Source organism: Erpetoichthys calabaricus, chromosome 10 (genome assembly GCF_900747795.2).
Source record: "Erpetoichthys calabaricus chromosome 10, fErpCal1.3, whole genome shotgun sequence".
Lineage (NCBI taxonomy): Eukaryota > Metazoa > Chordata > Cladistia > Polypteriformes > Polypteridae > Erpetoichthys > Erpetoichthys calabaricus.
The window spans coordinates 112925027-112951339 of record NC_041403.2 but is presented as its reverse complement, the minus strand read 5'-3'; the positions used below and the strand labels follow the sequence as shown (position 1 = coordinate 112951339).

General features: G+C 37.5%; 1 protein-coding gene across 1 annotated transcript in view; it reads left to right on the top strand.

Annotated features, from left to right (window-relative positions):
- Positions 1–26313, top strand: part of ptgis (prostaglandin I2 (prostacyclin) synthase) — a 76106-nt gene that overhangs the window by 20234 nt on the left and 29559 nt on the right. Inside the window, exons 2-5 of the mRNA XM_028811736.2 lie at positions 2559–2682; positions 4241–4419; positions 6390–6533; positions 20417–20556. Coding sequence (XP_028667569.2) covers positions 2559–2682; positions 4241–4419; positions 6390–6533; positions 20417–20556 — 587 coding nt within the window. The remainder of the gene's footprint in view (positions 1–2558; positions 2683–4240; positions 4420–6389; positions 6534–20416; positions 20557–26313) is intronic.

The window sequence follows — 26313 nt, the reverse complement described above, 5'->3', positions numbered from 1 at the left end:
CTGGTAAGACCATGTATAGAGATTTTTAGGGTCATTATTATAAACTACAGTGAGATTACCTTCTGGCCCCATGATTAGTAAGCGTGGCTGCGATTCAAATTTGATATATTTGTGTACTGATGTCTATCCTGAATTGCCAAAATTAATACAAATGAATTAATTGGGTTAATGCAACCAAATAAACAAGAATGACTACCAACTACATGCTTACTTCAAATTATCTAGAGAGCAGGATGTCTGTGTATTGGTCAGCTCATGATGGCAAGTACCTATAGATGCTAAGAAGCACCTATTAAATTAAATGTATTATTATAATGATGATGGCATATGTTTTTCATAAATATTGCATTATTTTATCTGTGAAAATAAACACCAGTGCAAATGTACTGTTCAAGGCATGGATTTTATTTTTGAATTTGCAGGGGGCAACCTAACACCAGGGTCCTCATATATAAACAGTGCATATGCACAAAAATGTTGCATGCACCCATTTCCACGCTCACATCGCTATGTATAAAAACTAAACTTGGCAAAAAGCCACACACATTCTCACGCCAGCTCAAACCACTGCGTACGCAAGTTTTCGGCTGGGTTTTGCAAACTGGCGGCCCCCAGTGTCAAAGCAATGCTACTGTTTCTGTGTGGTATCCCTTTATTTTTAAGATTCACTTTATCAAATACACTAAAATTAACCGCATATCGTTTTTTAGTTGACAGCATTTGATTTTAATCAACCTGTAACCATATAATGGTGCACGGAATGGCCAAACTATTCCAAATACCATAACCACTTTAGCATTGCTACTGTCAGTACACCACTGAGTATTTTAACCCACTGTATCTGAGTGTGGAATCACAGCTATACAGCAGCTGATCGGAAACCTCTATGGCAGATTGCATCAAGAGCAAGGAGAATTATTGGGATACAGCTTCTAGCACACTCTGCCTCAGCCATGGGCACAGTCTATTTGAACTTTTCCCATTCGGCAAACACTTCAGAGCCATTCCTGTATGGACCTCGCAGTTCAGAAACAGTTTTACCCCAAGAACTCTAAACGCACTCAATCAGTCCATCAAGTGCTCCCAGTAGAACTGTTTGTACTTATAAGTACAATTACCTCACTGTAAATTTGCATTACAATTGTAATACTGCACAACCTGAGCCACTTATGCTTTCATATTGTATATTTTTCATAGTTTTTATCCTATTTTTATTATTGTTATTTCACCATTTTATAGGAAAATACATTTATGTAGGATTTGCATATTGAATCTCATTGTACCATACAAAAACAATAAAGGAATTCAATTCAATAAAAGAGAGCATGTATTTACAGATGATGACGACTGACTTCTAAGTTGATTTAGATTTCCAGATGCTACCTTCTTGGAGCTCTTGATATCATTTTTCAGATGAAATGCAGTAAAGTATACATATTACATTAAACAGAAACATTTTTAATGTCATTTAAATAATGTATACCATTAATAATTAAATGTGTGGACACAGTAGACAGCGGTAGCGCTGAACTGGTGCCCTGTTCAAGGATTGTTCCTGCCTCTCGCTGTATGCTTGCTGGGACTGTCGCAACCCTGGATGGATAGATGGATGGAATATGTACTATGAAGATATTTCAATGTTCCTTAAAAGTTTTGAAGAATCGGCATTATAAGTTTAAAGATGGCTTTGACATTTATTAAAGAGCCAATTGTGTGGTGATTGGTTGTTTGGAGAAAGAAAAGGAAGGACAGGTATTGGGGGTTAGTACACCTGAAAGAGACAGTACTGCAGCAATAAATTATTTTATCGAGTGTCGTGCATGGCACAACAAGCATCTTGTGGGAGGCAGGAACAATCTCTGGAAGGTGTGCCAGCTCAATGCTACCATTGCACCACTGTGTTTCAGTGTTTTATACATGATGATCATGAAAATATCAAGCATATATCTTAGTATTTGAATTGTTCAGAGAGCTGTAATATCATGAACATGATGTATTCTGTGTCCTGTCAGCGTAAGAGATAGCCCATTTAAGAACCACGTAGCAATTCACACACAGAGTACCTGCAAGAACACATAGAATATGAAGCATTTAACATGCTACTTTAGTTACCACGGGATTTGAGAAACTAGTAAATTAAATTAAACGATTTTAAGATGAAGTTTATGACGTTCTACTTTAATAACACAGATTTATGCATCTGGATTTTTTTGTGTGTACACACATTTCTGTTTTTGTCTATATGCCATGTTTTAGTGTGAATTCTACGCACAGCATTATGCATGAGGCCCCAGGTCACAAGAGACCAGCAATGAGTAAAAGTCACAAACATATTGCAACAAATTAAATTCATTAATTAACTATTTCAGAAGATCAGAATAATCCCAAATGGAGATGTGTTCTGGGAAGTACATTATTGGGAATGAGAGTTCAAAATAAAAACTTCAGACAAAATCTGTCAAATTGATGCATAGCATACTAACGTCATAGAAGGCATAAAAGACAAATTCTGTGCTGAAACTATTCATTAATGGAGAATTTGTTTGCCCTAATTGCAGACGGAAAAATGAGCCTCCCTTGGACAAAGGTTATATACCTTGGCTGGGACATGCCATACATTTGGGAAAAGATGCAGCTAAATTTCTGGCTCAAATGAAGAAGAAACATGGTGACATTTTTACAGTAAGAAACTCAGAATTTTATTTTTATTAAGTCTGCTTATATTTCCCTGTTTTACCTTTCTTTCAATATAGCTATTTTCAACAGGATTAGTTTGCTATGTGTACTCACACTTAATAAATACCAAACATTTCTTGCTAATATTTTGCCTTAAGTTATTTTAATTTGTGGCTACTAGGGGGTGCTTCAGCTCCCCAAACACCTGACACAAAGGTTCAGACATAAGTCTCAAACAGACAAAGACTTTTATTGTGGGAAGCTCTTCCTTGTAAAGCAGTTCCCACTCTACTACCATAAGTACAAGACACTAGCAGCATCTAGCAATTCTTTTGGTTTTCTCTCTTTCTCTGCCTCATCTGCTTCTCCCAGCGAGCTTCGTCCTCCTTCTCCTGATTTAAGCTCCCAGGGCAGTGGCAGGCAGCTCCTTTTATATGAAACTTGGGAGTACTTCAGGTGTCCCACAGGTTTGGCCAGGGAGCACTTCTGAGTGATATGGGAGCCCAACAAAGTAGGGCTACCCAGTACCCGCAGCATGCCCTGGCGGCACCCACGGAACCCAACAGTGCTGTGCCAGAGAACTCCGACTCCCAAGGTGCCTTGTGGGAATCCTGGGTGCTGCTGCAACCCAGGGAGGCTGCCATCTAGTCATCAGGGAGAGATAATGCCCTACGCTGATTGCTGTCTCCCCCTGTCTCTCCACATCGAGGGTATCTCGGCTGGGTAAGACTCCCGACTGTCCTTCTCAGCTTTCATTTTTATAATAAAACTTCATTTTCTGAAATTATTATGCTTAAAGCTGCTTACATAAATACTAATGGAAAAATACCCATTTTTATTGCAGTAATCAAGAGAAATTAACACTTAAAGATTAAATACTCTGCAGTGTTTTTTAAAAATGATTTTACTTAGCACATTGAAAAGTTCCTTATAAAACAGATAAAGAAAAGATAAATTCAGAGCAAAAAAAAAAAACAGGTACAAGCAGAGAAAGAGAAAAAGGTATCTCAATCTGTTTCTGTATGTCACAGGCTGAACATTTCAGCAAATAATATGTGCTTCCTTTGTCCATGTGATTTTACTAAGAATGAGAGCATTTCTTTGGATGCCTTAAACAGATTAGTCAGTATATCAATACAGCAGTAGAAGACAAGTGAAAATGTGGCCTGGAACCTTTTTGATGTCTTACAATGCATACTTGAAAGATAAACTTAAAGATCAAATATTCCTCACTCTATCTATCTAGAGAACAAAGAAAGAAAAGAGAAATAGGAGGTAATTTGTCAGAAATACTGAAAGCTCCAAAAATCCACCAAAGGTTTGCATATTCATTTAATTGAGAACAGCACTAATAAATGTCTTTCATATTCTAGAAGCACTGAACTCTTACTCAAAAACTTCTTTTGCGTTTTTCTCCTTTATAAGTGAACTAGGACAGCACTTTCCCATTTTGCTCAAGTAGGTGCATTAGAAATGTATTGTATGTAATCTTTATAGACTCTACTCTAAACAGAGTTTTGAAGGGGTTAGAGATTTAAAGATGTCCGTTTTTGTGTTGTTAAAGGTGCATGTTGCAGGACGCAATGTCACCGTGCTGCTGGATCCACATTCCTACGATGCAGTTGTTATGGAGTCCTCCTCAAAGCTTGATTTCAACAAATATGCTCATCTGCTTATGAAAAGGATATTTGACCTTCAACTACCAGACCACGATTCAGTGGAGGAAAAGGCTACCATGAAAATGTAAGTGTGAGCAATTCTCTTCAACTGTGTGTTTTATATGCTGAATTCTATTGCTGAATTCATGAACTTAAACAAGTTGTTAGAGTAAAAGAAACACATAATAGTAGCACTATGAATTGCAAAGTATGCTCTTGTCAAATGAAAAAATGCTGATTTAACTTTCAATTAAAAACAACATTTCATTAAAAACCTTCCTCAAAACTGTAAATGTAATTGTGGGAACATTTTAAATTTGTCAGTTTACAAAAACATTCAAAGTGTAAATGAAAATAGTAGAATTAAATTTTAAAACTTTAGCTAGACCCGATTTAAACCAAATGGAAATATGAAGAAAAAACTGTGATCACTGTCAGTCCCTATGTCTGTTATAAAAAGAATAAAGGACGTACAATCCATTTTGATCAAAACATTTGTTGAGTTAACAGAAGAAGCCAATGAAAATTAAAGTAAAATCCCATCACCTAGGTGGAAGAGCTCCCCATAGCATGTTACAGTCTCTTAAGGAATAATCAGCCCTGTCATATGTCATAAGCAAAGGAAATATTGTTCCTCCAGAAGGGTTTTCATTTTCTTGCAATATAAACTCAGAATTAAAATGGGTTTATATAAGTTTTCTGTTGTGTATCATAAATGGATCTATTTCAGATTTTAATGAAAATTCTATAGCTTAAAATTTATGCTTTAAGCAAGAACAACTAAAATATCATGATTTATAAGGATTTTTAAGTTTTATTCTTCTTCTTCATGTTGTTCCTCTTCATCCTTCCCCACTTCTGTGCCTAAACAACCTTTATAGTACAGTTGGATTCTGCACCTCCTCCCCAGTCAGGCCCTTTTCCTTTAAATTTTCTTTTACTGTATCAATCCACCTCCACTTCAGAGTCCCTACTTTTCTCCTCCCTTTACTTTCATTTCCATCACTCTTTTGCCCATATATTCAGTGTAAGTCCTCATCACATGTCTATACCACTTTCTTAGATATCTCTCCTACTTTTGTTGTACTCTGATTGTCTTATTTATTATTGTGTCCTTTTTTTGTAACTCCACACATGCATCTCAACATTCTCACTTGTGCCACCTCTGACTTTCTCTGATGCACCCCATTTACTGACTATGTCTCAGCTCCAAGTATCATTTCTAGTCTTACCAATGTCTTAAAAATCCTTTCTTTTAACCTTCACTGTAATTCTTTGATCATACTATATTCCTGATAGCTGCTTCTTCCACACTGCATTCTGTGAGTTAACTCTACATCCAATTCTGCATCTTAGGCTACCACTGATCCTAGATATTTAAATGTGTTTTTTTAAGTATTCACTACTTTTGCAAGGTGACTACATTTTATTATTACATAGTAATATTTTCCCATCAGCAATGGTAGAAGGAGTAGGAAGTCATCTTCAAACAGAACTTCTTCCCATCACTGTGGCAGATTGAGTGGCTTGAGGATTGAACTCCTCCATTGTGAAAAGGGAAACAAGTGACTGCCAACATCAGTCCTGAGAATCCGTGATGAACAACACTACAATGATGTAAAATTTCACTGATTTAACAAAAATTTCAAATTTCGGTGTCTTACACAGTATATTGACAATTCTCTGCGTGAAGAAATCTTTTAAGACATGTTGTGCTATTTTTATGATTACGCAGTTTTTAACTACAGTATGCCTTCAGGCCAAAGTTCTCAATGAACACCATGCATTAACTAACACGTGTTTATCCTTGTAGAGCACCCTGACATGGCTTTACTAATTAAATGTGCTTTCCCAGCAGCACTAGGCTCATTAATATTTTTGTTGTCAATTTTTAAATAAACTTCTCACCACTTTTGTCAGGAAATGTTTAAAATATTGAATGCTTGAGAGTAATAAGGTGGAAAACTAAACAAATGAAACCTAATAAACAGCAAATATTTGCTAAACTTAAAATAAATTCAGCCTAAAAGTAAACATATTCATTTCTCCATCCAGGTATTTACAGGCTGAACATTTGGAGTTGCTAAATATAAGGATGCAGTCTAATCTTTGCTCTCATCTGCTTTCTGTTTTGAATGGGCATAATCATATGTGGAAAGAAGACGGACTTCTTCATTTCTGTTACAGCACAATGTTTTGGTAAGAAAATATTCCTAACACTATATATACGGGTAAAATTCCGTTAGAACGAATATCTTTACAAAAAAGTATTTTTATGGTCCCGACAGTTTCCCCCTATGACGTGAGTCTATAGAAATCTCATTATTATGAAGTACATTCAGCAGATAGCAGATACTTTCATTACAACGAAGTGACCTTGAAATGCTTGAATCATCCACAGAGCAGTTAGTTCTGTGGTTGCAGCTCAGTTGTGCACAACGATCCCCAAACAGAAACATTGTAATTTTTTTCTTTCTTCGGACTTTTCCTCGTGCTGTTTTTTTTTTTTTTTGCTGTCTTTGTTTTCGGTGGTTTTCAGTGATACCTTTTGCTTATTGCTCGTCAACATTTGAAAAACATCCATTGGAATTTAACTCATTGTCATCCTCTTATGGAAACGGCAGACACGAAAAAACAAAAACTTCGTAATTTTTTTCAGCTCTCGATTGCGGCAAAAAAAAAAAAAAGACATTGCCAGTGAATTCGGAATTTCGCCATTGCCACTGTTAACCTTTTTTGAAAGACCGAGCAAAAAAAGAAGAAAAATCTTGGGTTGCAAATGTATGCAAACTGCTGCGTTTGAAGATGCCGAAAAAGCAGTTTTTATGTGATTCAGTGATGCTCGTACAAGAAACATTCCTATTAAGGCGGCACTCATTCAAGAAAATGTGAGGTTTGTAAACTCTCTTGGGACCTCCTCCAACTGGACAAAACACCGAAGAGTGTCCTGAACTGCGATCACCGCCACTATGGAAGACTACTTACTGTATCTGTTGCCGGGGCAACAGCAGGCTCACAACGCCGGGGCGGCTCTTCACCAAAGCAAACAGAAAAGATCTCGATGGGTGATGCAGGGAACAGTATTTATTTGGCCACTAACCTGGCCATGACCCTGCCTGAGTGCTGTGTCTGAGTATAAGAGAGTGGCAGATCACACTACAATAAATAACTGTGCTGTTCCTGTTTCAAGCTGAATAAAGCTGGTTTTGCTAAAGTACTGAGACTAAGCCTCGTGTTTTAGGGTGCAAGACAGGGACTTATAGCACACCCACAATCTTTTAGGATTTGCTTCTGTGGCGCCTCACTGCAGCGTTGTGAGACTGTGGTTGCCCTGCCCCGGCAACGGGCAAACAATCTTCCACAGATGCGGCAATATCACTTCGGGAAGAAGAAGTAAAGGATGATTCGGCTTCTGATTGATAACTGTGTTGCCCACAACAGGCTTCCGCATTTAGATAATGTTCGAGTTGAATTCCTCCCACCCAGTTGCACAGCAGTGCTTCAGCCAATGGGTTCGGGCATCATTCGAAACCCTAAAAGTGTATTATTGCAAGGAAATGCTGAGAAAAATTCTCGTCATCATAACTTCTAGACAGGAGAAGATTAAAATTAAAGCGAAAGAAGCTATTGAAATGATTGCAAACGCCTGGACAGAAGTTAAAGAAAGCACTATAGCAACAAATACAGAATCTCATTTCAATGAAATTTTCATTACAACAAAATATTGTTTAGGTCTCTGGCAGTTCATTGTAACGGAATTTTACCTGTGTGTATATGTATATATATATATATATATATATATATATATATATATATATAATACTTTTTATATATTTTATATAATACCTATAAATTTGTCACATATATTATATACTGTACATGAGTGATCAAAAGGAGTAATCAGACAGTTTTTAGCTTGATTTATAAAGGAAAAAAACAAACACCAAACAAGTTTCAAGATACTTCCTGTGATTACTTATACAGTAGTTGCAAATTTCACACTTTTTCTATGAAACTTTTGTCTTGCTCGTGCAGCCACTCTTACTGTATGTTCTGATTTAACATTTTCATCACTGGCATAGGATGCCATACAGTAGGTCTTCAGACTGGTCATATGGGGCCAGGTCTGCAGAATAGGGTGGGTGTGACATCTCTTTGAAACCACATTTCATAGGGCAGCCATTGCAATTTATGCAGTGTCAGCGGGACCATTATCCTGAAGCAAAAAGGGATGGTTGTCAGCTTTCCTCAAGTTGTCCCTGCTCATGAATCTCTTCTGTGGCATGTACCTTAGCACTGCTCTCCAGTTACAAATCAGAGGCCTTCTGGTTTCCAAAAAAATGTATAATCTTAAGGAAGCCATAAAGGAGAACTCCTCCAGCACTGTGTATGGAAAAGCTTTTAAACTTCTGTAGCATTCTTCTGTGTTTGAGACATCAGGATGGCTTTCTACTGGCTCCATGCTATCTGTAAGAATTAAAAAAACAAATATACCAGTAGGAAGATAAGTGATAATAAATAATAAAATACAGGAGGATTTCAAAAGGCACAACAAAGGAGTACCAAACTCAAGCAGACAGACCACACAAATTTATAGACTCACCACACTAATTAATACACTCATTACATTCTGTGATGGAACTAAAGTATTAATGGCCAAATAATTTCAAGTAAGAGGTGGGATAAACCGCAGATTGCATAAAAGTACTTTAGTCATGCTGTAGGAAAAAGGTATGACTGAGGCTGCAGAAAAGGACAAGGAAATGTATTTATGTTCTTCCTAAGGCATATTCTCCTCAAATGTCTCTCTTTCACTTCTGAGAACAGAGTAAGTGAAAGAAGGCAGGTGAGACAAGAAAATCAATCTGAGTATAAAGTCATGAAATCTCTGGGTTCAGAATCATTAATTACTTATGCAGGATTTACTCCTTATGCACTAAGGGGTTCTTGGCATATAGAAAGTATGCCAAGACAATAAATAGCTATTACTCTACTTATCTAAAAAAAGAATTGCAAATGGCTGAAGAGTAGTGATACAACGCTTTTTCTTCTAAAAAAAAATCGTATTTATATCATTAAAAACCTTTGTTTACATCAATATCAACTAAAAAAAATGCAAAATAATTTGGTGTTTTCGGGATTTCTCTCAAAAAATGGATTTTAAAATACATAACCAAGACATTTTTATAATGCACAACTCAGGAATAAATTTTCTTTTGTGCCCAATTTGTCAGTTATTGTACCAAGTTTAGATGGCATATACCATAACACTGCAAAGCTATACTGTTTGGCACAAGGTGTACTCCTGTTTGAAACATGGTGTCCCTTTTTGGAAGCATTTAGTCTCTTGCACCTAAACAATCTCTCAAAGCAAGTATTGCAGCAGCAGTTATATATTTTTTCCATTTTTCAGAAAAAAATATTTATACACACACAAACACGCACACACTCCATATAAGTCTTAAGCAAGTGTGATTATATACACATAATTATATACAGAGCTGGAGGAGGCAGAGTTAAAGATGCTAAGATTTTCATTGGGTGTGACAAGGATGGACAGGATTAGAAATTAGTACATTAGAGGGTCAGCTCAAGTTGGACGATTTGGAGACAAAGTCAGAGAGGCGAGATTGCGTTGGTTTGGACATGTGCAGAGGAGAGATGCTGGGTATATTGGGAAAAGGATGTTAAAGATTGAGCTGCCAGGCAAGAGGAAAAGAGGAAGGCCTAAGCGAAGGTTTATGGTTGTGGTGAGAGAGGACATGCAGGTGATGGGTGTAACAGAATAAGATCCAGAGGACAGAAAAATATGGAAGAAGATGATCCGCTGTGGCAACCCCTAACGGGAGCAGCTGAAAGACCAAGAAAAAGATACATATAATTACATTCTCACCCAAACCTTTACTTTTGAAATTATATTTCATGTTAGTTCTTAAAACAATTTTTGTTTACCACTGAACACAGTCAGTCAGTCATTGTCCAACCAATCTAACACAGGGTCACGGGGTTCTGCTGGAGCAAATCCCAGCCAACACAGGGCACAAGGTAGGAACAAATCCCAGGCAGGGCACCAGCCCACTGCAGTCACTGAACACAGTGAAACCTTATGTTTTGTACACTAGATTGGGGTTTTTGTGCGGCAATCCACACATTCTATCCTTCCATAAGTTGCAGTTCTTTCTGTCTTGTATCTCGTGTGTGAAATAAACTAAGGACATACATACATTTTCATACCATCTTCTTACAGTGCAGGCATGTGGGGATGGGAACAATGCCTTACATGGCAGTCCTGAGCTCTAAGCTAGTCATACAGACACATACAATACACCTAAACCAGTGTTTCTCAGCTACTTTTGATTTGCAGATTGTAGTCGCTGGGTCACGAGCACATGAGACTTGTTAATGGTATAATTTGCCTCACCCCTGCCACTGCCACCATCACTGAAAGGATCAACAGAGATGTGCAAGATTTTTTTATCCCATTTCTAATAGTACTCACAGAAAACACAGCCGGTACTCTTAGTTGAAACTGAAAGAGCACTACTCAGTAAACTAACATAAGGAGAATATGCAGAAGACAGTATCCAGGTATGGTAATTGAACCCTTGACACTTGAACTGTAAAACTGCATGCCACAATGTTTTAAAGTTATACTATAAGTAACAAGGGGGCTCTGCCCCCTGCTCGCTTTGCTCACCTACCCCCAGCGTTTTGAACCCGTGCCCGATGGGCAGCCACGTGTGAGGATGACGCACGTTTAATACGGAGCGTTCGCCCGTGTCACCCTGGGGCCCCCCACTATTAATACGGAGCTCTGTCCGTACTATTATGTGGTGCATTGTGGACTACTGCGGACCCCGTAGTGTTTCCCGTTTTCAGTTTGTATCTCGGTCAGTCGCGCTTTTGTTTTTGAAGCTTTTGAATTCCGGTCTTCATTATCTGTAACCTGCTGTCCATGTGTTTGGCCCCCTCGTTTAACCTGTTTATGACGTTTTACTTTGCTTTCTACTCTGTCTTTCATTTCTGATCTCACTTTATTCTGCTTTTGTTTCAATGACATCTGGTCCGTGGTGAATATATTTTCCCTTTTTCGAGTAATAATTTTCATTTGTTTGCGATACTGTGATGTTTATCTTACTGTTAATAATGCATCACTGTAATGTGATTCACCTATGCTGTATAGTTTGGACATGTGAGGATGATGTATGTTTAAAACGGAGCGTTCGCCCGTGTCACTCTGGGTCTCCCCACTGTTACTATGAAGCTCTTTCCGAACTATTATGCGGTGCATTGTGGAGCACTGCGGACTCTGTAGTGTTTCCCGTTTCACTTCGTATGTCGTTTAGTCGAGCTCTTTCTTTTTGGAGCAGTGCCTGTCTGGTCTGCAGCATTTCAGACGCACGTTGTAGGCGCCTGCGTTCATTAATTCTATCCAGTCAGGCGCGTGTTTGTATCTCGGTCACTCGAGCTGTGTCGGGGTCCGCCTCCGCTGTGTGGTGTGGACGTTTAACTGTCGCTGTTTCTGCCTTTATATTCTGTATCTCGGTGTTCATGTGTTTCGTGCCTAGGTTTTTTTTGAAGCTGTTGCATTCCAGTTTTCATCATCTGTAACCCGCTCTCCATGTGTTCGTCCCCGTTCTTTAAAAAGTTTTGCTTTGTTTCCTACTCTGTGTTTTATTTCTGACCTCGCTTTATCCTGCTTGCGGCATGTCGGACGGTTCGTAGTCTTTCTCGTTTTACTCTGGGGAGGGGGGCTTTGTTCTGTAACCTGCTCTCCATGTGTTTGTCCTTGTTCTTTAACTTCTTTATGACGTTTTACTTTGTCTCTTACTCTGACGGTTCGTAGTCTCTCCCGTTTTGCTCTGGTGCGGGGGGGGTGGGGGGGTGGGGTGGCTTGGTGTGGCGCCAGCGCACGTGCGTGGTCTCTCCCGTTTCACTCTGGGGGGTTTTTGTGTGACACTTGCACACTATGTCTTTTACGTCCACGGGCAGGTCCCTGCGTCCATATCCGGTTTACCATTCTCGTTTAGTAATATGGATACTTACAAATCAAGAGTAACATCAAATCCTTTATTAAATGTGTCATTCTCAACAGAGTCAACATTGTGATCAGAATCTGACTTGGTAATGCTGTAAAGATGAGCTCAGAATCTCAGAAGCCATTTATTCCATGTCTTTTATGCGCAGATGCGACATGTAATGTGAATGGCCAATCATAGACATCAACAGATTGGGCTGAAATCCGACTATCCAATGGCAATGAGCCTTTCCTGTATGTGGCTTGAAGTAGGCTAATCTTTGCTAAAAGCAGATTCACTCAGTTGTGACATGCTGCTCACCTTGGAGTATACCTGTGCAAATCATATATTTAAATAATAAAAGAGAGCAGACAACATGGAAAATTCTGATTTATTTGAAAGTAGAAACCCTTGGGTATGTAAAAATACCATTACTGCTTTTGATTGACTTGTTTTACTGCAACAAACATATACAGCTTTGAAATATTGCCATGTCCCGCCGGTGGGAACTCATGCATAAAAGTGTCTACACAGTAAGAATTTGCACAGAAACAAAGAGAATTTCATAAGTAGGCAGAAGAAAAATAATTTTATTCAGAGCTGTTTTGGTATCATCAGAGAATCAAAAATAATGATAGGCTTTTTATTTACAAGAAGCTTGAGCTAAAGATGGCAGAAGTGAAATATTTTACAAAGTGTATTTTTCTGGTCTAGGAATAGAAGCACAGGAAATAGCTGAAAATTAAAAATTACTGTAGAAACTGAAGACTCCTGGGGAATCTACTTTTCCCTGTGGATGAGTAAAAGAAGGAAAGGAAATAAATGAAAACTCTGATTAGAAATAAATGATTCAGTGTCACACCACAGCAGCACAAACCAAGACTAAAAGGTGTCACTGGGTCATCTGTGTTTCAGTAGTGACAGCAAGACAAATGAAGGAACACCATTTGGTGTTAGAATTTATAATGGGCCCTGACACTAAACTAAATAACAGAGAAGGTAAACTACAGCACTGCACTTTAATAAAGACACAACACATTCACAAGTAATTTGTCAAACTTGCCAAGACGTAAGGAGTCCCCAGCTCATTATATTCAGCTTCACTGTACATCTTTTAGTGATGCTATTCAAGATTGTTATGAATTTTCTGAGATTTTACATTATGGAGTATGGAGGCTGCATTAAAGACAACAGACAGAATAAGGTAATTTTGAAATTGAGATGAGCTAATTACCCAATTAGTAAATACCAATTTAGATGTAACTTTAAATTATGTATAGTTTTTTTTTTTTTTTTGTGTAGGCTGCTGTAACACTGTAGTTTTCCCTTAGGATAAATCCATCTAATTTTAACCAGAGAAATGCCAGTTTTCAAAAGCAGTCAATGACTTTTCAGAATTAAGGAAATCTAAGCAGTTTGCCTTTCATTATAGTGATTGTTTTGTGTCTCCTGCACTTCTTCCCTTACCCTCTGACTCTTGTTTGTGTACAATATACTTTGTTTTTACAATTCCTTGTGGATTCATCTTTGATTTGCTCCAAAATAGATTTCGTAGCCTCTGTAGCGTTAGACCCGAGCATAATTTGGGCTGTGAACACCGTGCTAAAAGTGTTAGTCCCTAGTGTCACTCGGACAACTGTACAGATGAGTCTTGCATTAGCATTAGAAGCGAGAATCACTCGGGCTGTAAAAGTGCTGTCATTGCTGCCATTCTTTGAAGAAATTTACATCTGAGTGTAGGTTTTCACTAATTATGAAATATTTGCACTTTACCAATAATGAAGACTTTGAGAATACCCATTCAGCACCCAAACTAAAGAAACTTTGGGTTATATAATAGGCCATTGTAGCAAAATTTTGGAGCGTTTACTTTCCGGATTGTGATGTCAACATCAATGAAAGTCTGTTGGCTTATAAAGGCAGACTGTCATGGATACAGTGCATCGCGTCAAAAAGAACAAGATTTGGCATAAAGTTTTACAAGCTTTGTGAATCTAAAACCGATACAATTGGAATCCTGTACACAGGAAAAGGGACAATGTTTGATCTGAAATACAATCGGAACGGTGTTGCTGCGTCATCGGTGCGGACTTTGATAGGTGTTCTGCTGGATCAAGGTTACTGTGTAACTATGGACAAGTTTTATACTTCACCAGAGCTGTCTGACATCTTCCTGCAAAGAAAGACTGATACATATGGACCTTTGCTTTTTAACCGTCGTGGCATGCCTGAAGACTTTGGCAGAGCTAAATTACAGCGAGGTGAGCTAGTAGCTTTTCAAAAGGGTAAAGTGATTGCGCTGAAATTGAAGGACTAGAAAGATGTTTGTCTTCTTAGTACTGTACATAATGCAGCCACAGTAACTGTACAGGCAAAAGGCAACTAGCAGGTTATATGAAGCCTTATGCTGTGATCGACTACAATAGCACAATAGGCGGCATAGATCATGCGGATCAAGAATTGTCTTTCGGTCCCTTTATGCAGAGGCAACAAAAGAAATACTTCAAAAAAGATTTTTCGTCATCTGGTGGAACAAGTGCATTTGGTATGCATTCATCTTATACAAACAGAAAGCTGGCGAAACTGTATCTCATTAAAACTTTATATGCCAGCTTGTAGAGCAAATCATTGCCTCACATCCACTGTCCACACTACCGCTAAAGAGATGCAGTCAACCCAGCACATTGTGGATCAATGCAGAGCATCTTATTAGTAGACATTTTATTGATTTTATACCTCAGACAGAAAAAATGCAGAATCCAACTTGCACCTGTGCAGTGTGCTGTTCAAAAACTGATAAATCTGGAAAGCAAATCTGAAAAGAAACACACTAATATTGTCCCGACTATGACGTTGGAGTGTGTCTTTCACCGTGCTTTAAGATTTACCACACAAAGGACTCATTTTGAGATTATATACTGTTTTCGCATCATTAGTAGTGTTACCATTACTGTTATTGTTATTTTTATTATTGTTCATTTCATATTATTATTTTTATTTATCATTACTATTATTATTTGAATCAGTATTATACTTTTGAGATTTACTAAAAATGTTATTTGTCATGCCAAAACATAATGCAATGCTTTTTACATGTTACAGGAGGTTAATATATTCAATTTACATGAAAGAAAACATAATTTAGCTAGGGAATGATTAATACATAAGACCTCTGGTACTGTTATCTCAAGTAGAATGAAACTTGTGATGAAGGTGCTGTGCACATTGACCAGGGTGTTACCATGCAGAGATTGTGAGACATTGTTTATAATATCCAAAAGCTTGGCCAACATTTTTCTCTCTGCTACTTCCTCCAGCGAGTCCAGGTTAGTTCACAAAAGCATATTCACCTTTCCTGGTTATCTTATTAAGTGTATTGGTATCTCCTCTCCTCAGGCTGCCCAATGCTCTACTGTGTAAAATAGCACACCTGCAACAGTAAGTTGACAAGAGGTATGTAGAAAAATCCCATATGACAGGAATTAAGCATGAATGAACTGTCCTTTTTTTTTTTTTTTTTTTTTTTTTTTTTAGCTAAAATCAGATTTTGTTACTGATGTACCAGAATCACCTCAATTTCTACTCCCTGAATAAAAACCAGAATCAGAGAAACCTTGCTCTTCAACGACTACTGTATCTGCTTAGCTTTGCTCACAGTGAACTGTAGATTTTTGGCTTAGAGGTGCAGTTTCAGTTCTACCACCGGGCCTTTGTATCATTCCTCCTTTACCTGTCCACTACTTGTACACCCCATGATTGCAGACTGATATAACTTTGTCATGTGGCAAGTCTCACAACTGTTCTGAAGTCATATGTACAGTATTAGAGGAACAGAGAGGTAGTGTGAAAATCCCTCTTGGGGATCCCAGTGTTGCTGAGCACTCATTTTGTCTAATAGTTTTGTAGGCTCACAAACTAAGAGGTATTGGTTGAGCAGTCAGTAATCCAAAACAATAAAGGGGGTTCTTTAACCTTAGCTTATCCCGAAGGAATAAGAACTATATAATGTTAAAGGCACTGAAAATATGATGCCTAAATAGCTGCCTGCAATATCTAGATGAGAATATTCCCCTTTGAAGTAGATGAATCATGATGCTATTTAAATCATTTCCTGAAAAGCAAACCACCAGGGGATCCAGTACTGTTTGAAATGGGAAATGAGTACTGTACAATCCTTTCCAGGATTTTCAAGATGGTAAATGGTAAGGGCATTGGTCTATATTATTCAATTTGCTGATCTAGCATTTCTTTGTCACTAAAACTTCACAAAATATTTTCAACAGTAATGGGACCCTTTAGAAGTTGAAACTAAAACTGAATATGTACTGAAGAACTCTATACAGTTATTTAGCACCCTCAGGACTGACTCCATCATAATTGGTAGATTAAAGGCTCAGGTATACAGAGAAACCACAAACTTCTAGAGGGAGTATTGGCTTGGTGATTCTGAAACTACATTAGAGCCAACCCTGACTGCATCAGTAATTCTGAGGCTTGATTGAACGTAACACCACAGAGTGAATTCAAAGGTATTTTCACCTGTTCAGCTACTGAAAAGAAGGGAGACTCAAGTCATAAGAAAGATAATTTTGAAGTAAGAAAGGAGTAGTTTGGTGTACTTTTAAAGTGAGCTTTTGGGTATGCCACCCAGTTAACAATGCAGGATTTCAATGTCCACTTAGATAGGTCTAAAGAGGCTGCGGTGTCCTGTTTATATTTATATGTATTGGTAGGTTGTGTTCTCCTTGTGATTATTATGTTTAATTAAAAAACAACTTACTTATGGCTTCTGAGTGTGTTGGGTTGCCACACAGACTCCTTCCCACAAAACACAAGTCCTAAAATGGTGTTTCCTCTTTTAGTTAAAGTCTTACTTGTTGTCTTTTAATTAAACCCATATCTCCAAATTTTGTGATTCTTTAGTACCCTTGATGAGCTTATGGTGAATTCAGAACTAACAATCATTTGTAGGTTTAGATTGATAGATAGAGTACAAACAAGAGTTAGATAAAGAAGAGCACTTCTAACTTAAAGATAAAAGAGCAGTCATATTGAGGCTTTATTAGAGCGTATTACTGTAGGTATCAAGGAGACCCAGTAGCATTTCTTCTACTGCTTAATTTATTGGCTAAGAGTAGGGCAGTCTTTCAAAGAGAAAGAATGTGCAGCATTGTTCATAATAGTAGCAGAATACAGAATGTAGACAAAACTGGTGCTATCTCCAGTGAGTTAAGTGTGCTCCCCTTAACCAATAACCGAGCCTTTCCTTTTAATTAGCTTGGTAACTCAGTGGTCCTATCTTGAAGTACTGTTATTACCCCAGCACCATAGTGCAGAAAATTGCACTGGCCTTCACAGAGTTTCAAAACACGTACAGCATGTCACTATACACATTAAAGGAATTCAGTCTCATAAGAAAAAAAGAGTCTACTCTCAGTTTGTTATATAATTCCTACTAGAATTTACTAGACAAGTCCAGACTGTAAATGCTATGGATTCCCAAGTACTTGCAGCATTGCACCATTCTTCACAGACTCTTTGGTATGGTGAAATTCAATAAAAGCTTCCTAGTTTTTGCTGATGTTAAGTTCTAGACCAGGGGTCCCCAACTCCGGTTCTGGAGGGCACCACTGGTTGCTGGTTTTCATTCTAACCCTTTTCTTAATTAGTGCCCTGTTTTTGCTGCTAATTAACTCCTTTTCCATTCATTTTAATTGACTTGTTTTTTAAGGTTTGTTTCCCTGAATTTCTTCATCGTTCCTCTGAATTGCTTCATTTCTTTCCTTAAATGGCACCCACACATAAATGAAATGTGAAGTGAGTGAGCCAACAGAAGACCAACTAAGTCAAGGCCTCAAACTCCAACCAATTTCACCCCAACCAATTGCTTAATTAAGTGCCGAGTCCTGTTGCTAATTAAACCCATTTTTTAATTCCATGGTCTGTTGCTGCTATCATTGTGCAATAGCAGACATTTCCGAAATTGTTGATTTTCTCTTTTCTAAGAGCACTAGTAAAATGTTTTGTGGACCTGAGAAGATCAGGTGGCGCAGTGGTAGTGCTGCTGCTTTGCAGTAAGGAGACTGTGGAAGATTGTGGGTCCGGTTCCTCCCTGTGTGGATAGTGCTTTGAGTACTGAGAAAAGCGCTATATAAATGTAATGAATTATTTATTATTATCAGCATTCCTGAGACCTTCACCTTTCTTTATTTTCAGATATTGTATGATGGACGCAGTTTGCTGGACTTGTTTTGGCTCATTTTGTATCTCATGATTGTTTGGCAGTTTATTAAGGAAAAAGAAACAATTAAGGGGTTTGTGTCTTCAAGAGCAAGTCAAATAAAATTAATTCAAAAGAGGTTCATTAGCAGCAAAGACATGGCACTAATTAAGAAAAGGGTTAGAATGAAAACCTGCAGTCAGTGGAGCCCTTCATGACCGGAGTTGGGGACCCCTGTTCTAGACAATTCACTTTACACCAAGAAACAAAGTTCTCCAGCTGATTTCTATAATCTGTCTCAACCCCTCACCCCCTTCTAACATGTTTAAATACACACCATTAATGTGGAATCCTCAAAAAATATCTAAGTGACATGAGGACTAACAAAGTATATCAAAATCTGATGTTATACTGTATATACAGTCTGAAATGTACAGAATAAACATCTTTATAGCATTTTATAATATAATCTTTTGTTGTTAATGACTTACATTTATCTGTCAGATAAGGATTTTAAGCTGCCAGAAGAAGTAAAAAAAAAAAAAAGTGATGCTAAGAGTGCTGCTGGATTATTCACAAGTATGAGTGAGCAAGGAACTTCCGTTACACCTATGTGTTTTTCTGTTCAAGTGCTCCCACATCATGGTTATGCTCCTGTACCCATTCATTTTTACAGATCTTGTTAAGACACAGATTTCTCACCAGATGTAAAGCTGAAATGATGCCACACTTCGAGTTCTCTGTTAATCAATAAAAAAAAGTTTCAACCGATAAAAAAAAATTTTTTGGTAATAATTTTATTACCGATTATTATTAACTTTGATTATTTGTTGCTAATGCCCAGTTGCTTAATCTGAATGTTTTACCTTAAATCCTTGTAGTACTAGGGTGTTGTACCGTGTTAGCCATTATGAATGTAGTGAGAAGTCAAGCAAAATGACACCTTTTGTTGGCTAACTAAAAATATTACAATATGCAAGCTTTCGAGGAAGCTTAGGCCTCTTCTTCAGGCAAGATGTATCTTTTTAGTTAGCCAATAAAAGGTGTCATTTTGCTTGACTTCTCACTTAGAGTCCTCGAAAAATATAGGCAAATTCTTTTAAAAAATGAAGCATATCTAAGGTTATACTGAATACATTGAAGCAGTGAAAGGCTTGAACTATATAGGTCAAAAGGTGCAATTATATAAATTATATAAATATATTCGACTGCAATGTCCTAACATTAGTCAGACCCTAGACAACCATAATATAGTTTTTCAGTTGTACAAATTAATACACTACACATGGTACAACATATCTGGTGCAGTTGATTCTCACTTTTTGTACAGCATTAATTTAGTAAATAAAGATTGGAGACACTAATAAAAAAATACAATTTAAAAATCATTTTCCAAAAAATAATGGGATATCTACAGTATGAGGGTGCTGGTACATGCAATACAGGGCCCCCAAATAATGCCCTGGATATTTCTTGCATGATAGTATTAGAGAGATGGTTGCATACAACGAGCAGTATAACCAACCATTGCATTCTCATGCTCAATTTCCTCATCCATGACTTAATTAAGCCTTTGTTAGTTCTGCATTAACCAACAACTTAGTGTAAGGGCAACTCTGAAGGAACAACTTTATTATACACACCATATAGTAAGGATTTCGAAAAAAACATTCTTATCTAAATATTTTCTTAAGTTATTTTATGGTTTTGTTCATATGATAAGCCATGCTTGATTTCTCCATTTTAACAGATAACATAATTTCTGAATTTCCTTGCATCAGAATGATATCTCCTACAGAATCTATTCAGTTTTAAGCATTATTTCTTTTGCTGTCTGCCCACAGTTGTGGCTATCTAACACTCTTTGGGAATGAAGCCTATCCTGAGACGTCCTCCTTTGCCAGTCAGAGTGCTGATGTGTATAAAGAGTTCAGGAAGTTTGATGAGCTGCTGATGAAAATAGTTCGCGCCAGCCTGACGTTTGGTATGTTGCTCTCTTACTGACAAAGGCAGTTCTAAAACTGCCTTTCTTTCACTGCACAATAATGAATGTATATTTTAAAAGGAATCTTTCATTCAACATAATTTTCATTGAGGTGTTCTTGAAATATCTCTAGAAAATCCATTATTTGTTTTATTTTAAACCTTAAATTATGTTATTAATGATGGATATTATTACCTGTTTTGTTTTTTAACAATTAATTCTGTGGCACTGTGGAAAAGCTGTATATGATACCAGAAAGAATACAATGTAGATGTATTATTTGACCAAGCAGCCTTCTGAGAACTGCAAAGAATAAGCAGAGCAAGTTGTGCAGCTGCACTGCCCTTCTTAATAGACTGATGAAGAAATGATTGTATTGATATCAGGATCTGGGTAACAGAAGGCTTTGTACTATGACCTCATAAGTTTGAAAACTTAAACCAAGCTAATAATTGTTGGTGGCCTTGCAGTAGAGAAAATGGGTTGAAGAAGGAAAGAAAAGGCTTAGAGTAGTTTTCAGACTTAACAGTAAGTTTATCTTTGAGTTTTTGTAAAGGATAAGTTTGTTACTTTTCAAGCCAAAGTAATTTCTTTGCAATCATGGTATATATTAAATTGCATCATTACATTTCTTTCTAAAGTGAAGCATTTTTAATCAATTAAAAAAAAAAAAACAAAACTAGTTTGTTTTTGCTTTTTAAAATGAATGTATGGTGTTTCAATCTGTTTCATTGTGGCTTGGCTCTATCGGATAATCTGCCCTTTTAATTTTTGATAATTTGCACATCCATAGGACACACCACAGAAAGTGTGTAAGGCCAAGTGTTGATTGGAATTGTATCCTTGGTACTAATGTGCAGGTGGTCTTGAACTAAGCTTGTTAGTAAACAAAGCAAGGTTTTGCACACTAATAATTTCAGTTCATATTTATTGTTATGTGTACAAATGACAATGAAACTCTTATGTGCACCCTTCATCAACACACACCAAGCTGCCACTCAGATAGCATCTTGCTCCGCATGTTATGTTAAACAACAGAGAAAGTAACACACGAAAAGTAGGTGCCATTTGGAAAACAAATGTATATTATTTAAGTGCATATCTGTAAACAAACCAATATGTCTGTATGTGATTTTGTATCTGTGCCAGCGCTGACTATAAAAAAAAAGATTTCATTTGAGTACAGATAGCAAAAGAAAATAACATGACTTCAGCATGCATGTGCCTCTGGTACTCATTCTGAGTCATGGCACATGTGTGCTGAAGTCAGATAATTTCATTGGATATTAATAATAATAATAATACATTTTATTTATTTGTTGGTGCCTTTCTAAACATTTAAGGACCAACCGAACAATAGATAAAACAGAATTATAAACAAACCTAACAATACAGAAATTAATATCAGACTGAGCAATTGTAATCAAAGAGAAAAAATCAGTGTCTTAAACAAATTAGTTTTAATTTTAGATTTGAAAATTGAAAATGATTCAATATTTCTAAGTTCAGATGGTAGTGAGTTCCAGAACTGGAGAGCAGTGCAACTGAATGCTCTGCTCCCCATAGTGGTAATACGGACGAAGGGGACAGTCAAGTGGGAATGGAGGAAGAGGATCTAAGGGTACGGAGGGAATGGCAACATGGAGGAGGTCAGACAGATATGGAGGGGCAAGGTTGTGATGGCCTTAAAAGTTAACAGAAGAATTTTGAATTGAATGCGGAACTTAAATGGAAGCCAGTGAAGCTGCTGCAAAACGGGAGTGATATGGTGAATAGAGAGGACTCTAGTAATGATGCGGGCAGCTGAATTCTGGACCAGTTGAAGCTTATAAAGAGATTTGCGAGAAAGACCAAAGAAAAGGGAATTGCAAAAATCCAGACAAGAAGTGACGAGACTATGAACAAGGATAGCAGTGGTGTGGGGAGTGAGGGAGGGGTGAATACGATTAATGTCATGCAAGTGGAAATATGCAGACCGGGAGATGTTATTGATGTGGGACTGAACGGATAAAGTACTGTCAAGGATGACACCCAGACTCTTAACCTATGGGGAAGGGGAGACAGAGGAATTATCAATAACAAATGAAAAATTTTCAGTTTTGGATAATGTTGATTTTGTACCAATGAGGAGAACCTCAGTTTTGTCACTATTTAATTTAAGAAAATTTGAAGAAAGCCAGGATTTGATTTCTGCTATGCAATCAATAAGTGAGGAGGGTGGAACAGTAGCAGTCGGTTTGCTAGTGAGATAGAGCTGGGTGTCATCAGCATAACAGTGGAAGCTAATGTTTACGAAAGATATTACCAAGGGGATGGAGGTAAATAATGAAAAGAAGGGGCCCCAGGACAGAGCCCTGGGGCACACCTGAAGTAACAGTGGTAGGTTGGGAAGTGAAAGTTTTAAGCTGAACAAACTGAGTGCGGCCTGAGAGGTAGGATGTACACCAATCTGATTGGCATTACCCACACTCCACTAAAGATAATCTATTGAGAAGAGTTGTGTGACAAATAGTGTCAAAGGCTGCACTCAGATCAAGGAGGATGAGAATAGTAATTAAACCAGAATCAGCTGCCATAAGGAGGTCATTAGTAATTTTTATAAGTGCCGTTTCTGTACTGTAGAGGGGACAAAAACCAGACTGGAACTGTTCATACAGATTATTTTGAAATAAATGAGAATGAAGTTGAATAGCCACTATTTTTTCAAGAATTTTGGAAATGAAGGGTAGATTAGAAATAGGACGAAAATTACTGAAATTAGTCAGATCGGCAACAGCTTTTTTCAGTATTTTGGGTTATTGCAACAGTTTTAAAAGATGAAGGAACAGTACAAGTAATGAGAAAAGAGTGGATTATAGCGGAAATAAGAGGGACCAGAGAGGGGAGGCAGGCTTCTCTGCCACTGTATCTGCTCAGTTTTGTGTACAGCATTATCTGCTACACACCATGGCAGAATGTAACCTTTAAAGAACAGAACTGCAGAAATAAAAACAGGAAAATATACAATGCAATACAATACAATTTATTTTTGTATAGGCCAAAATCACACAAGAAGTGCCGCATTGGGCTTTAACAGGCATTTCCTCTTGACCATCCCCCCCCAGCCTTGACTCTCTAAGACAAAACTCACACAAAATTCCTTGTAGGGAAAAAAAATGGAAAAAACCTTGGGAAAGGCATGCAGTGGGTGTCAATTAAAGGGGGTAAATACAATACAATACAATACACAGAACAGAACACAATTAATCCTCAATTTAATATAATAGTGCAATAGAAATATTACAAGTACAGAACAGATTTCAACAATAGATGATATCACACAATACGATTTGGATTTGTTTAGAGTCTTGGAGACTTCCTTCATCAAGCTGCCACCCCCTATTGGCCATTCCACAGCTGAGTCAGTGCTGGGCTAGCCAATCCGATGAAACAACCCTTTTATCTGACGATTCCTGTGATCCTCCATCAGAGATGACTTTTCCTTACACAGGCAAAACAGCTTTGTTGGTGGGCAGTGGCACCAAGTGCCACATTTGAGTACTGAGAAGAGAAATAGAATAGGTGAGGGTTAGTAACAAATTATAACTATCATGTTACTTATGTTTTAGTGCTAATGACTAACAACAGAGATGCAGTCTGTACAGTTAATCAGCAGCTCTAGTCAGGATATGCTAAACTGAAGTAGTGAGTCTTCAGCCGGGATTTAAAAGCTGAGATCGAAGGGGCATCTCTTATAGTAGCAGGCAGACCATTCCACAGTTTAGGGGCCCTGTAACTAAAAGCTCGACCTCCCACTGTTATTTTAATAATCTTTGGAATCATAAGCAGACTGGCATCTTGAGATCTTAGTTTACATTCTGATTTGATATTCATGATAAGTTTCAGACCAAGTAGGCCGGACCTAGGCCATATATGTTAAAAGGAGGATTTTGTAATCTGCCTAAGCTTAACAGGGAGCCAGTGTAAATAGGCAGCCTGATATTACAGGAATATGGCAAATTGAGGGGTGCATCTGCGGAAAATGTCAAAACTCCACCAAAAATGTCCACTGTAAGCAGACCAACAAACAGGAACTGTATCTTTAACTGAAGAAAATAGCATCAGGAATCTATGATAAAAGTGTATTGCATTCAGTTTACATTTGTTATCACATTCATTCCTAAGAAACATGGCATGTTTTCTTATTTCAAAACCTTTGTTTCTTCAAAGTGGACATATTAAGTACATTTTAAGGCATTTATTTTTAGGTTTGGACCCCAGCTCTTTTTCCTCTAACAAAAGAACAGGCTAAAATGTATAAAAAATTATATGTAGTAAATTAACATATACTATGATTTTTGAAGTTATAACAGGAGTCTGGTCACACTTACAGGTAGTCTAACCTAGACACCGTTAAAATATCCGACTATGCCACCCAGTTTTACTAAGGGACTGGAAACTCTTGAAATTTACCGATAATAGAGCACAGGTTTCTGAAGTGCAGGATACAACCTTTAGTGGCGCAGAGTCCAGTTTTTGTACTGTGTTACCCCAACAATTAATTGTCCAACCGTCCACGGATGCACTCTGTTCAACGGACACTCGTTTCCCAACAAAAGTTTTGTCAAATGGTTGAATCTCTGTCAGCGTCTCTTCATTGTTCTTTTTTCCCCACTCTGGGCTCCTTGCATTGCTGTGACCTAGGCATGCCTCGCTTCATGTTGTTTGTATACCTTAAAGCAGTTAAAACTTCAAGCAGTGATTCTTGAGCAAGAACAGCAAATACCTATATTCTGTAGCAGCCATCACAATAATCAGTAACAGGATTACCCAGGAAATTGGCCATTTAACTTCTCACCCAATGGGTGCCTATTGCCTCTTCATCTACTGTCTTTTAAATGTAATATTTGCATGTTCCTTTGCCTAAGAGAGAAATTAAACCACCCAGTGTACAAAAAAATGTCCCCTTCTGACAAAGTAATAACTTCATCTTGAAAAATACCAAACCTGTCTTTTAAAGGGTGCTCCCTTCCATGTTATTCCTACCAATAACATTCAGATTTTTTAGGAAATTAATAGCATATACCCTTTATGAGTTAGAAAAGCAAAATAGTGTGCCTAAAGTAAATAAATGTAAATGGTTCTAAACTAATCAGTCTAAAAAATACTGTAATACTTATGCTATGCAATGCCAAGACAGGTGGACTCACTCTTTAGAGGTAAACATGCCCAGGCAACTTTTTAAGTGTTCCTTTTCCATTTTAGCTAAAAGGAAAACAGTATGTGGTAGAGTTTGTTTGGCTTAAGTTTTGAAAGCTGTCTTTATTGCATACTTTCATAACACCTTTATGATTGGCACATCTGCTTTCAGAAAGGGAGAGTGCTTACTTTCTAATTTTGTGCAATTCTGTAACATGAAAAAGAGAAAGTGTGTACTGAGGCAGAAAACATGGATGTTTTCATGTTACAAAAGGTTTTCATTGGGGTAATTAATACATTTAGCTGATTCTGATTCTCGTTTTTGGCTTCTAGGAAGTCATTCTCAAAGACACAAAGCAAATGTAAAACTGATTTATTAAATGCCAACATACTGTATTTTCATTCAAATTGTCCCATGTCAATGGTTAAACAAGGCCATCCATGTTTCTCATGTACCAGGCCAACATGAGCAGTTTCTTTATGTCACTAATGTAGGGCACCATGTGGTACAAAACTAGCTTGGAGTATGTCGTCACTGAAAATAGCGACACCGGTGGAGATTAAGCCCTGTTGTGCATT